Source organism: Pseudopodoces humilis, chromosome 3, assembly GCF_049639895.1.
Source record: "Pseudopodoces humilis isolate 2021_Gansu_Grassland_sample_001 chromosome 3, ASM4963989v1, whole genome shotgun sequence".
Lineage (NCBI taxonomy): Eukaryota > Metazoa > Chordata > Aves > Passeriformes > Paridae > Pseudopodoces > Pseudopodoces humilis.
In genome coordinates, this window is record NC_142202.1 from 16,380,693 (window position 1) to 16,395,163 (window position 14,471).

The 14,471-nt window shown below is 37.6% G+C and overlaps 1 protein-coding gene across 1 annotated transcript in view; it reads left to right on the forward strand.

Annotated features, from left to right (window-relative positions):
- Window positions 1-14,471, forward strand: part of LIN9 (lin-9 DREAM MuvB core complex component) — a 38,792-nt gene that overhangs the window by 4,046 nt on the left and 20,275 nt on the right. The window contains exons 2-5 of the mRNA XM_005523288.2: window positions 5,805-5,837; window positions 6,912-7,006; window positions 9,515-9,619; window positions 11,482-11,615. Coding sequence (XP_005523345.2) covers window positions 5,805-5,837; window positions 6,912-7,006; window positions 9,515-9,619; window positions 11,482-11,615 — 367 coding nt within the window. The remainder of the gene's footprint in view (window positions 1-5,804; window positions 5,838-6,911; window positions 7,007-9,514; window positions 9,620-11,481; window positions 11,616-14,471) is intronic.

Sequence of the window (14,471 nt, forward strand, 5' to 3'; positions counted from 1 at the left end):
CTTGTGTTTTAGGACAAGCAGAAGGGAAGGGAGATAAGAATCTTTCTGTATGGGTTTTTATCATATAGGGGGAGGCTGCAGCATAAGGGCAGCACTTCAAGCAGAAATGGTTATCTTTACCCCCAGCACAACTTTTTTTGTTTGCTGTAGCTCATGGGTCCTCTGCTCTGCTGGTTTCTTAGACAGCTGCAGGAGGTTGTGGCCCACCTGTGGCACTTCAGTTTTCCAGCCCCAAGGGACTGTGAGCCCAGCACTGCTGTGGCCTGGATGTTTGAGACAAAAAATCAGCAGAACAGTGTGAGATTGCAGTATTTGGGAGAAGGCTCAGGGTTAGCTTTGTGGCTGCTATTCAGTACTCACAACTAATAATTTTTAGGATTATTTGTGCTGCCTACCTTTAAAATTGTATGTTACCGTGGTGTCAGCATATTGTCCATTATGAGAACACAGTTTCAAAAAGAGGGCTTTGTTATTGTGGTTATTGTCTACAAAAGTCCTGTAGAAGGGTTCACATGGCTGGAAAACCTACTTCCATCCAGTAGGAAAATTAGGATTTGGAAATATACATATGTCAATTTATTAATGGGCTTATAACACAAGGAAAATACTGACTCGTGCCTGAAGTGAAAAGTTAGTGTTTATTTATTTATCTATTTATTTACCTCTTCAATGAGCCCAAAGTTTGGGAGAAGCTTTAAAAACTCTCCAAAGCTACTTTTCCCTCTGATGTGTGTTTTTTTACTTTCAGAGTTCTCCTGAATAAGCTTTCCTTGCAGTGGCCAATTGTTTGAGATGCTTCCTCTGCTGAAACAACTTGTGCTGTGCTTGTGTAGATGAATGATCTCTTGGAGGATTAATGACTCAGTCTATAATAAAGGCTCATGTTTTGCCCTTCTTCTCCATGAGTTTCTTCTGTCACACCATTTTTAGAGCCAGCAGTGCAGATTAATTACATAGCTTTTTGAGGTAGTCATGCAACCAGTGTTAAAATAACTGCTCACCTGTGCAAATTTAGACAAAATAGTGTAATGATCTGGAGACTAAAGGCTTTACATCATATAATTGCTGATCTGGATCCTAGAATTTTCTATATTGATTTAGATATGCCCCTTTGTGTCCACACATTAGTGAAATCAGTAGCTGTAGAACATCCCTGTGGTTACTTTTAAGATTTATTTTCAAAATTATCAGCTAAAATTATAAATTCATTATTGAACTGAGAACAGTTTCACAAACATAATATGCTTCTGTGTGTTCCTGTTTAGATTTTCAAATCAGCAATTGAGAAGCCACATTTAAACTGCTTTGCTTCATCTTAGTATTGAGAATGTTCATCAGGGCATTCACAGCTGCCCATATTGAATTGTGGTCAAACTTTTGTTCAGTTGTAGTGCTTTCAAATGAGGCAGTAGGTGCTTGGTTTTAAACCTGTCTTTTGTTTTTGAAAAGGCTGAAAGCTTTTGCACTATTCTCCCATGCCTCAAAGCCTATCTCCACATCTGAAATACTTTTCAGAGAGTTCATATGGCCCCTAGAGCAGATAGAGGAGTTTTTTTTTAAAGTTCTCTTTATTGCAATGCTCTGTGTGTCCTCCCCTGAGCTGGGAGCAGGAGGTTGGGGCTGGAGGAAGGATTCCTGGGGACTGTGTGCTCAGAGGGAGAAGCAGTTCAGGACTGGAGGAGCTGTCCACGTGTAGGGACCCACGCTGGCCACCACTGCAGCCTGTGGGTTTCTAAGCCATCCAGACGTGAAAACATCAATGCACTTGTCATGCCAGGCTTGGCAGACCTGGGGTGATTTTAACCTTGGTGGCTTTTTATCAATTTAGTTTTATCTGGACTTCCTGAAAAACATTTCTTGCAAGTGTTACAAGACACATAAATACACTTATTCCTGACTCTTAGTTACTGATGAGCTTCCTGTTATGATACTATTTAATACCTCATAATCTAGAACACGGTTATTTTTATTGCACATCTGTGGTGCACATATTTTATGGAATTATTGGGGGTTTTTTTCAGAGCTAGGAAAGGCCATTATAATCATCTTAGATTCTTCATTAAACATGCTGGTATACTTGTTTGGAGTTTCTGTGCATCAGTTTCAAGCTTCCTTTTTAGCTAAAGTTCTCTCTTTAAAATGTATTGAACTCGCTTTAAGATTTTTAGTTACAAGGAGCTCAACATGCCTTTTCTTGGTATAGTTACATAAAATTTGCTAAACTTTGCATTCATTGCTAATGAATTATCCAATGTAATCTTTCACAAAATAGGTCTAGTTATGCCTTTCCTTAAAAAAAAAAAAAAAAAAAGGCTGCAGAGCTACTTATCCATCTGAATTATCTTCCTTTGTAGATCCTCTTGATCAGTGCAGATCATGACCTTCTTTGGGAAGAGCAAGATTGGGGTGCCTTAACTTTCTTAACAATAAGGCATGTCTCATTTATCACTCAGATCTCTGCTGAATCTTTTCCTAATTTTACAGACTTAGTCAAGTGTGAGCACTGTGTTTAGGTAATTAATTTACTAAACAACATATGCAGAGCATACTCAGTAGGATAGTAAGACAAAGCTAAGGTAATTTTCAGTTTGCACTGGAGCAGTGTATCCTCCTGAAAGCAGGCCCTGAAATTCCTGGGCCACTGCTGTGCTGAGCTGCCTGTGCTTCCTCCCTAACTTAAGGGGTTTTTTACTCTCAGTATTAAGAAAGTCACCTTAGAGATCCTCTGAACCTGGAGGAGCTGGATGTAGATTTTGGTTGTAATAACCTGTATGATTCACAGGTCTTATTTCTTGCTTTCCACCCATTTGTTTTTTAAGTGTTTCTGGAAATTAAGTCTGTGTCATTGTCATAATAGATATTTACATTCAAGTGTGTGTATTCTACTTTAATCTCTGTTTATAATTAAGATGCAGGTTAAAAAGACTGCCTGTGATTATATATTTGTTATTCAGAACAGGAGTATACAAGATTACTGGCATTTAGTGTGAGGCTAGTATATTATAAATTTAATCATTATTGTAAATAAAGTTTTATATAGTTTTAATAAACTTAATCTGTCCTGCATCACTTGGCAGTTTTTATAGTTGTTAAAATGCTTCTATCTGCATTAAATGTTGGTTGGATTTTATTGTAACATAGTATTGCTTAGATAATCATCCTAGTTTCTGGTTTCGTGGCCCTGGTAGTATTGACAGTACTGCCCAACTAAATGGAAAAAGTGGGGACATGTACCATGTTCCTTGGAATTTGGTGTTGCTGCAGGTAGCCCCTAAAATCAGTAGAAGAACTTGACAAGAAAAGCTATGTTGTGTCATATTGTTTACCTTTGAGGTAAACTGAAACTTATGGACATCTTCATTGTCATTTTGGTATCCTACATGTATTCTAAAGCTTTAAGCTACAGAAGTGTTGATGTTAATTTTCTGCACTTCGTTACAGTAAAATAGTTTAGTTTAACTTTTGAACTTCCATAGATCAGGAATATTTTTTTGAACACTTGTATTCCTAAAGAAAGATGCCCTGGATCCACTAATTACGGGTCAAGTGAAAACAAATGAGCAGCCCTATTCTAACATGCATTTATGGAAGCTTAACTATCCCGTGTGGAAAACTCCTTGGCAACTAATGCTGTTTTGGAGTGCTAATCTTGTAAAGCTAGGAAGTAGCACAGTAACCTTCTGCTGGCCCATCATCCCCCTCACAGGTGAAGCATCCCATGGTTAGCAAAGCATCTCAGGCACTTCAGCTTTGAGATTGACACTGCCTCTGATAAAGCTTTGCTGCCTCTTGCGAGTTGATTCTTTTCCATTGTTAACAGTTTTCATACTCACCCTAGACTGGATTGATTGAACTTGATTCATATCAACAAGATATTGAGGAAAAAAAAGGAAAATGCTTGTATGTTCAGATGAAGTGCCTGAGATCTCTCAGAGTAGTGATCCGTTCTGCAAAGGCAGCATCTCCTCCATTTGACAGTCCTGAATGACCCTGCTCCCGTGTCTCCATCCCCAATGACATGTTGTTAAACTGTGTGTACTTATCCCTGCACACATTTCCCACCATCCCTTATGTAATTTTGGGACACAATAGTTCTTCACTGTTCTTAATGTTACCTTTCAAAGCTGTTTATTTCACAGCTGTTTATTAGCTGCTGGTTGATAGCAGACTACTTGTGTATTTATGCAAACACAATGTGTAGTATTGGATTTTTTAGCATAAAATGTTAAAAAAAATTGTGATACCTTGAACATACAGCTTAGTTTCAAGAGCTGAATTCCCTGTGACTCAGATCATCGCAGAATCATGTTCCTGTACCAGTCACTGATAGATCTCCAACACAACAAAGGTGATGCGTCAGAAAAGAAATGTGCAAGAGGTGTGACAGTACAGCCCAGCTGTGTCAACATGGTTTTGACATGTAATCCCAGATGTGGTTGCTGTTGTGGATTTGAATAGCTTGGGAGATACTGGGGTGGAAGCTCTCTAAACCCCCATTGAGTCAAAGCTAGTTCTGTTTCATATCTTAAACTTTTTTTTAAGCTTTTTGGGGAGAAGAAACTTTGTTTCCTTTTCCTTTCTTTTTTTTATTGAAATTTTAAATTTTGTTTTTTAACGGATGGCATAATAAGATGGCAGCAAACAAAACACTATGATGAAAACGTAAGGGATTAGGGTTTTTTTTTTGCTGTACCTGTATTCTCTCCGATGGCCCAGCCTAATCCAAAATGCTCAGTTCCTTGGAAAGGCACAATAATTATTTTGGCTCTGTGAGACTCCCTGGAATGTATTCTCTTAGAGGCAAGTATCTCTGGCACTGTGAAGTTCGTGAGGTAAGGAGCTAGATAAATAGCAGCTGCAAGGATTTCTGGATCTTTGGAGACAGAAAGTTCTTGAAGCAGCGGTTGCAAAGAGGAGATGAAGGAGAGAGCAGAGAAAGTGAGAGGGAAAAGTGGTTGTCACACAGGAGCATAACTGGAAAGATCAAGTTGATTTGAGAGAAAAGCATGAATCTGGGGACACATTGTAATGCAGAAATACCTTGCCCTATGCTAATGCAGTTTCTTCAAACAGCTCATTCTTAGAGACACATTTGAAAATTCTCGAGCATGAGGGCCCATTGCAGTCAGGCCTAGTTTTGTTTTTCCTGGCCCAGGAGCATTGCAGAGGTTCTACAGATGCAGTGGAAGGGGAGCAGTGAAATTTTTGTTTTTATTACACTGTTTGAACAGTTTAACAAAGTAACAATCCTGTCTGCATTTGAGATCTGAATCTGCTGCCTTTCTAAATAAAGAGGGACCACCAGGGGGCAACTAGCTATCCATCTTCTTCCTTTTGAGCATAAACTACTCCTTTCCTGGAAATCTTGGGCACTGAAGAGTTTTGAAATGGTGGGAGGAAAAAAGAAAAATAAAGAAGAGGTGTTTATTAGTTTTCTTGTCAGTTGTAAAATACATTTGCAACTGCATCAAACAAGCAGCCACGTGAGAGAATGTAGTTCGGACATAAAGCCTGTTGAGAATTTGCTGTGTTAAACCCAAGTGTTTAACGTCTAAAGTTGTTTTGTAGGCATTAAACTAAAGGGAAAAACCAAAATGTGAATATGCTTTCAAGATTTATTGGTAATAAATGTGTAGTTCTATGCTCAATTCCATGGCGTATGTGCTGGGTTCATTCATTCAGCAGTGAAAGATTTTAATATTAAATTCCACTTTCTGCCTGAAAATTAAGAATTAGTAGGCTCTGCATAGGTTGTATGGTTTGAAATAGCTTGTGATTTATGTGAACCTTTTGCTATATTGCAGGTTCTTCAGCAAAAGCACTTGTGAGCTTGAAAGGTAAGAAATTAACATGCTCTTTACTTGTACCCAATCTGACTTTCAGGTCAGATATTTATTTCTATTATTAGAAATTTAATATCTAAATTCTATAGATATTTTTAATCTATTTATTTAGTTTCTGGCTTCAGAAAGTTCAAGAAAATCACTGGCTTTTTTGTTGAAATATGATTTGGTTTATTGTAGGTATTTGTAGTTCTGTAGAATAATAATCCTTGGCAGTTGAAACTACATATATTGTGGTGTATTTAGACACTGCTCTTCTGAGTGAAGTTCCTGAAATGTGTTTTTTCTTCAAAAGTACTGCCTAGGCATCAAGTTTGATGAGAAGATTGGGGTAATCTTTCATCTCTTGAGAATGAGATACAGGAAGGATTCTTAGTGAGACCTGTACATGTGACAAAATTTACATTAGGAAGGCATTTCACAATTTTGTGGTGTTCTCTGTCAGCAAGTTGTGGGCTAAATCAAAAACCTGCTACTTATATTTTTTTCTTTGAAATTGTCTTCATGAACGTTCATACAGATTTTGAATACTTCTAATATGCCCAGTAATTAAAGCTTCTTTATGTATTACAGGGCTTTTGTTACACAAATAAGAGGGTATGGTCTTATGTTGTAGCTAATGCAGATTTGTTGCAATAAAATCTTACTTACTTATTGGTGTACACCCACTTAATAATTTTCTAGAACTAGAAGGTGTCTGTGTCTTGTAGAGCTTTGCTTTGCCAAGGTTTCAGTTACAGCCACAGTTCAACTGTTGATTTGTGTTGACCTGACTGTGGAAGTAATTGATTCCAGCAAAGTAAGTTTCAAGAAACCTAAACCTTGTCAAAAGTAAAACATACTTGTTTATCTTTCTCCTTGTAGTGAAAATCTCCTTTTTTTTTAAAAATTAGTGTTAAGAACTATTTAATAAAAATACTGAAATCTAAAATTTTTGTTACTGAATTCAAGGATGTTGCAAGTAAATATTTCAGAAGTTGGTGATGTTATACTTGGTTTTGGACAGTGGTTATGTTAAAACATACACATACATATATGTACATTAATGATGTACTTGCTTCACAACAGAGGGAAGTTTATCCAGTTCATGGAATGAAAAGTATAATTCTCTGCAGAAAACACACAGTTGGAAAAACAAGAATGCTGGTTCTGCTGTGGAAATGGTAAGAAGCAATAAAAAGCTTCAGGATTAGTAAAATACCGTACAGTGAATCAAATGTAAGGATCACAAGAAAAGGCTGAGATTTATAGTTTTGTAATGTCCAAATCCTTCACAAGCACTTTGCATAGCTTGCATAAGAGATGAAAACATATTTTATAAATGAATAATCAAACACCTTAAATTGCTGACCTCTTTCAAGATAGGTCAAAATATTTTCCTCTTTGTATTTTTTTTGTAAAGCAAGTGCTGTGTAAAGTATTTGTACTGCATCTACCACCTTGAGCTTAGGAATCACCAATTCTGATCAACTATTTTTGTATCTCATTAAATATCTCACTTCTAATTATGGCTGAGAACTGAAGCATAAAGGAAAGGAAGGGAAAATGTCATAATGCACTTCCACCATTGTGCCTTCTGGGGGACAGATTCTAATAAAAGTAAAGGACTGCCAGTGAAATTTATTCTGAGTATTCTGAGAACTTTCATAGGAGGCCTTACATTAAAGAACAACCTTGGGTTGGGGATATGAAATGAGCCTGCAGCTTCCAATGGGATGTTTGGTGTTTACCATTTCAGTCTTGTGGTTTGTTTTTGCTTAACTGTTTGTTTATTGTCCCGTAATCTTCTCCCTGGTATTTATTTTGGTAGGATTCATACAGATGCATAATACACACATGTTGCTATGTGTTTATGCGAGAGAGCATAAGGTCTACAAAATGCAGTTCCAGACAGAGACCAGAACTTTGTGAAGACCTTTAGTTCCTGCAGCTCATGTCAGTTTCCAGCTGCTTCCCAGGAATGCCCACCATCTCACAGAAACAAGCCTTACTGCAAACTTACAAGAGCACATGTGCTAAAGACGCAAAGTGACTGGCTGTAACATCTGTATAAATACTTTGTCAATCATTAGGTGTGGTGGCTGTAGGTGGTAAAACCATCGAGTCAAACTTTAAATGTAGCTCAGTGTTCTGTAGAAAGCTGGGGGAAAGATCAGAGCATAATCTGACATGTAGGCAGCAACCCATGTTGCTAAGATGTAATGGAGTAGTTTGAGTTTACCGAATGCTGAAAGTTTTGAAGACATATTTTACTGTTGGTTGAAAAATCTTTCCGAAAATGCCTGACCTATTTAGCCACTGTGGAAGTTACCTCCTTGCAACACTTGTTTAGCTCTGGTGTGAGGCACAGACAGTCCAGGGTGATGAAACACTCTTCTCATTTTGAATAGTTCTTTGGAGCAGAGTCTGGCATTTTCTGTTGAGGGTTGCTTGGTCTGGATCAGGATGATTTGGTTACCTTGTCAGTATATAATTCCTCTGTCCAGTGTGTGTCTTTCCTGGTTTGTAATATCTACCAGGAATTAATGTTTTCTTCTGTGTGCTGCATATGCTTAGGTGTCTATCACATACAGAGCACTTCTGTTACTTGAATACTTAAATACTACTTAAATGTAGTTATTTTTATAAAATATATATATAATTAGAGTAAGGGAGGCACATTTCCTGTTAAAGCCCCACGTTCAGATGGCATGGAACAGACAGAATTTTAGTTACCACTGATTAATATAATAGAAAATATCTCTTTTCAAGCAGTGAACCAGACACAAGTGCGTTAAATTTCTTTCTAAAGTGCAAATGCTTGTTAATGAAGTTTTATTTAACTGTGTTGATTTATTTTGTCTGTCTCTTGTGCTGGGCCAGAGAATCTTCATGGAAGGAAAAGCTGCTTCCCCTCAGTGCTAACAGCCAGTCATAGGTTGCTCTTTTGTTCTCAGTGAAAGCAGGAGTCTTTTGTTATAGGGTCAGATGTTGAGGAATAACTAAATAAATTTTTTTCATGACACACTTGAAATATCATTTCTTGTTTTCAGTCAGTCTTCTAATTCTTTCTGGGCTATAGCAGTACACAAGTAAATTTCATTTAGCATAAATTCTAAGTTCTTATTTCTGAGATTGTCGCATAACTTATTCAAGATTTAGTTTCTTCAGATTCAATCTTCTTAGCATTTTGCTATGTAGATACTTTCAATGAGTTAAAAAACCAACAAACACACATCACTTTATTACACATTTTTTGCTAAAATTCTGTGTAGCTGAGAACATAAAAAAATTACAGTATTTGAATAAACCTTTTTTTTTTGATCCAAAATTCAAAACAAATTGTTTAACAGATGTACTACTTATAACCAAGGCAAGCTAAGATACACAAGTGTTTAGACACCTAACTCTAATGGAAACAAGTGGGAGTTAGGCTCTAAATACTTCTGTGAAATTGGGCCAGCAGTATAGTAATGGTTATAGTTAGCACTGGAAAAGCCTGGAATCTTGAACTCCTTCTCTCAGTCCTTAGATCTCTTAAGTGCTAGGAGGCACTCTTTATTGTGTACTGTGTGCCTGAAAACCAACAGGTGACAAGAGAAGAGGCATTTCATTTCTCTTACTGTGAATTCTGTGCATGAACAGACAAATCAGGTTTCTTACTTGTAATTCTTTATTTTTGTTCCATACAGCCCTTCAGAAATTCAAAACGGAGCCGACTCTTCAGTGAAGAAGATGACAGACAAATAAACACGAGGTCACCCAAAAGAAATCAGAAGGTTGCAATGGTTCCACAGGTACCTACATACATGTATGGAGATACTTTTACCAGAAAGGGGACCAAGCCTATCTGTTTTAATTAAAAATTAGAATATATTTACTTTTCAAGTTGCATTTTTGGTTTATGAATCTTCTTGTGAAGAAAACAGTTGCTAGATGTTAGCCACAATTCAAAAGAGATTAATATCTTTCTTTCATACAACTGGTTTCCTCAGATTCTTTATGGGAGTACCTGTTCTTTGTGATCTTGGACATGAACACACAGAGCCAGAAAGCATTCCAGACTAACTGTCCATCATGCTTCTGCAAAAACTCATCTCCTGTAGTCAGCATAAATTTATTCAGCTTCTGTTTAAAACTGCCAATTTCTTGCACTGATTACATAATTGAGAAGGCTGCTATAGAATTTAATGTATCCCAGCAAGTTAGGGACTTGCTCTAGATTTGTAGCCTAACTGTGTTTGTGGCCAGCTTTACCTTCTTGATCCTGTAATGCCAAAGTCCTCAGTTCAAAGAGGTTGTTTTTCCATCTCCCACTTAATTGTCCACTCCTTGATACAGCACAAAAAAGCAGCTGTAATTTGTCAGCCTTTATTTGCTATGATAGAAAGGGAAGCACCTCTTAGTCTCAGTGAATTGGCTCTGTAGTACCTTTTGTCATCCACATCACTTCTCTGTGCCATCACCTTATGAGGCTGAATTTACCTCACTGAAAAAGTACTATTTGAATACTGCTCTGGTTTGTCTTCTGAGCTGTGCTGTGCAGTGTCTGATGTGAAAAGCTTGGCACTTACCATTTAGCTGGGTCTGTTCTGCCAGAGGTGAGAACCATGACATTTCTCTTCATTACCGTAATTTCTTAAGATTAGAAGGACTTGGTAATGTTCTAAACCCAGTTGTTTTGTGCTTAAATGTCCCATTCTGGAGGTCCAGTGATTACCAGATAAATATTTGCTAGGGACTGCAGCTGTTGTAGTTCACAGATCTTGCTGTCCCACCGGGTTTTATTTCCTGGAGTTCCAGTGGGAGAAAGGGGACCTGTATCTAGTGCAGCAGCAGCCAACAAGTTGCCTACCGCATGCTTTATCCTATTATTGCTGCTACTAAAGTCCAAAATACTTTGAATGTTTGGGAGGGATAACAATTGGAGACCCAGTCAAATCTATAGCCTCAAAAAGCTGTTATTTTTTGCAGAAAAGTTTTTGGGGTTTTTTTTCTGTCAGCTAAGACAGCCATCCTTGGAACAAAATCACAGAATTACTTTTTTTATGGTCTTGTTTAAACACAGGTCTATCTATTATGCAAGCAGTCTAAGACAGTGTCTTCTCTGTGATTTATCAAATAGCTTTCAAATGTAGTTAAAACTTGATTGCTCATTTCTCTTGCAATTTTCTAAGCAGATATTGTGTTCAAAGCATTGGTTATGTTATATTCCTGTCCTAGCTTCATCCTCAGCTTAAGAAGAGTGAGCAAAAGTAGAAGCTCTAGTGCAAATCAGGCAGGTGCTGTTGCTGGCATCTGAGCTGCAACACTGGTTATACTCACCTGAGACAATCAGTGGGGCCTCAGAGTTTTGAAGTCTGTATGTATTTTACTGCCATGCTGTTGTTACCAATAATGTAGTTTTCAGTGCTGGAAAACGTTTCTGTTAAAAGAGCTTCGTCTGGAGATAATGGTATTGATCCTGTTAAAATTTGCTGTCTGTTCTGTTTGATTGCATTGCTGATATAATGCAGTAAGTAAGAGTTGTTACAGATCTTCAAGAAAAACATTGCCATGAAACAATATTGCAGACTTTTATCTAGGAAAATCTGATTTATTTGAATACTGAAAATTATTAGATTCTGTTTAACTGTTTCTTTTTTTTTTTACTACATAGAAGTTTAGTACAACAATGTCCACACCAGAAAAGAAAGTATCACAGAAGATTGGTTTGCGGCTTCGTAACCTGCTCAAACTGCCCAAAGCTCACAAGTGGTGCATATACGAGTGGTTCTATTCAAATATAGATAAGTACGTTTGGTTTTATAAGTATCTCTTACTAGTATAGAAACAAGTAATTTTCTGAAATTGAGCTGCATAGTTCTATATATATTAGTTAGATACTCCAATTTATTCGTAAAATTACTAATTACTGAAAACTATTTTGTTTGGTGGTGGTGGGTGTTTTTTCTAATGAGCAATGTATGTGCTCTTTGTAACTACCAACTTTAGAAAGTCTTCTGTGGAAAGCCTTCCTTCATGGATATAATGTTCTTTTTATGACCTCTGCCTCTACCAGCTTTTATTCATAATGCTTTTAGCATCTGAAACATGAAGATAGCAGAACACTTAGATTTCTCTGAACCATTGCATCCGTGTTATACAGAGGAGATAGGAAGGATATTGCTTCTTCATAAAGTGCTGGTTTCCCTGAAAGGTGTAAATGTTGGTATTAAATATTTTTGCTGATCATCCTGTTTTTATTGTGATCACTAACAGAGCTTCAGGCTGTGACTGTTCAGCTCTTGTCCAGATATCAGCATCCTTCTTGGGTCTCCTAACGTATTTCCTAGACTGTTTCTACAGTTTGTTCCTCAGAGTCTTTGGCACTTGTTCTCTTAATGCCACTAGCACAGTGGTGTGAATTGTTTAAAAGAAACAATTTCTAAAATGTTAAAAACATTTTTGATGAATGGAATCTTAAAATCTATACTGTTTGACTAATAGATGCAACACAAATATTTAATATTCTAAAGAATGGCATCAGAGTTAACAAGCATTATTTTCCAGAATGCACAAACAAAATAATTACTGTTTTTCCTTCCTATTTTAATCACAATTGCTGCAGCTTTTTTTTCCTGTAACTGAAAAGGCAGTCATAGCAACAGAAACATTTTTGGCATATATTCATATGAAGTGGAAAAATTTCATGTCCATTTTAGTTAGTTTTAAATTCATCATATCTAGGATTTAATTCCTTTGAAAGAAGTAGTCTTTTCATGCTTCTTCCCTTACTTGAAAAAAAAATGAACAAATAAAAAACTCCAACCCTACTTATTTCTAGGAGTAATTTTAATACGTAACATTTTTAATAATGGTTTTTACAACAGACCAAAAACTGTTAGTTTATTCTTAAATAATTGTCTACGAAACTTTAGGTCTATCAGTAGACTAGAATTTGAGTTTAGCAGGTAATTCTGAAATCCTTTTTGATAGTTATCCATGTATGCAGGTGTGGTGGGTTCTTCTTGGCTAGACCAGGTGCTCATCAAAACTGTTCTATCACTCCTTAGCTGGACACAGGTGAGAAAATCTAACAAGAGGGTCAAAGCTGAGATAAGCACAGGGAGAGACCACACCACTTACTGTCATGGGCAAAACAGACTCAACTTTGGGAAATTAATTTAATTTATTACCAATCAAATCAAAGTAGGATAATAAGAAGTAAAACCAAATCTTAAAAACACCTCTCTTCTTCTTGAGCTTTATTCCCAGTTCTCTCTTCTCTGTGTCCAACCCCATATAAGTGTGGGGGGACAGGGAATGAGGATTGTGGTCAGTTCATCACCTCTTGTCTGTCTCTGCTGCTCCTTCTTCCACGGGAGGAATCCTCCCATTCCCATGGGAGCCAGTCCTTTACAAAGTTCTCCAACGTGAGTCCTTTACACGGGCTGCGGTTCTTCACAAACTGCTCCAGTGTGGACCCCTTCCATGAGATGCTCTTCTTCAGGAACAGACTGCTCTAGTGTGGGTCCCCCATGGGGTCACAAGTCCTGGCAGGAAACTTGCTCCAGTATGGGCTCTTCTCCATGATTCCACAGTCCTGCCAGGAGTCTGCCCTAGCAGGGGCTTCCCATGGGTTCACAGCCTCCTTTGGGCATCCACCTGCACCAACATGGGTCCCTCCATGGGATGCAGAGGCACAGCTGCTTCACCATGGTCTGCAGAGGAATCTGCTCTGGTGGCTGGAGCACCTCCTTCTCTGACCTTGGCTTGGTGTCTGCAGAGCTCTCTCTCAGATGCTCTTACATCTCTGTCCTGCTGCAATTGCACAGGATTTTTTTCCCCTTCCTAACTCTGTTATTTCAGAGGCACGATCACCATCGCCAGTTGGTTAAGCCTTGGCCAAGGATGGTTCCACCTTGGAGCCAACTGGCGTTAGTTCTGTGGGGTATGGGAGGAGCTTCCAGCAGCTTCTTAAAGAAGCTACCCCTGCAGCCCCCTTCTGCCAAAACCTTGCCTTGAAAATCAAATACAGCTTGTAATACTCATAAGATAGGACCATGTTAAGATAGTACAACATACTTTACTAAGAGACTGCATATCTTTGGAAGGAAAACTTTGATATATCTTGTTCAGAGTCATATGATCCAAGCTTAATGAGAAGCTTAAAAAAGTTTGAATCATAGAACTATCAACAGACAAAGTATGTATGGCTCACTGTACAAGTCTCCAAATATTTTAATCAAATTATTGCATCCAAAATTGAAATAATCAAATAAAATGCCATGTGTCCTGTAAGTTTTTGAAATATTTTTATTTCTACAACTGTGGTTATTACATTATTGAAGCTGTTCCAGTTGGATTCTCTATATACTACTGCAGTGGACTGTTTTCTGTGAAGTCTCATTGATTTTGGGCATGCAGAGACTTCTGAACTGCTGCTTACTACTACAGTGATCACAGGCCCTGAGAAGCAGGTGCACCTGTAACTTGCTTACACCATTTTCCAGAGCTTCCAGTCTTGTGGATGCTGTAGGTTTAGAGTTTGCCTGCTTAAGGACAAGTGTTAATAAGAACAATCAAATACAGATTATCTCTCTCAAAAAAACCCAAAAAACAACAAACCAAAAAACCCAAGCTGAATAGTTATTCTTTATATAGATA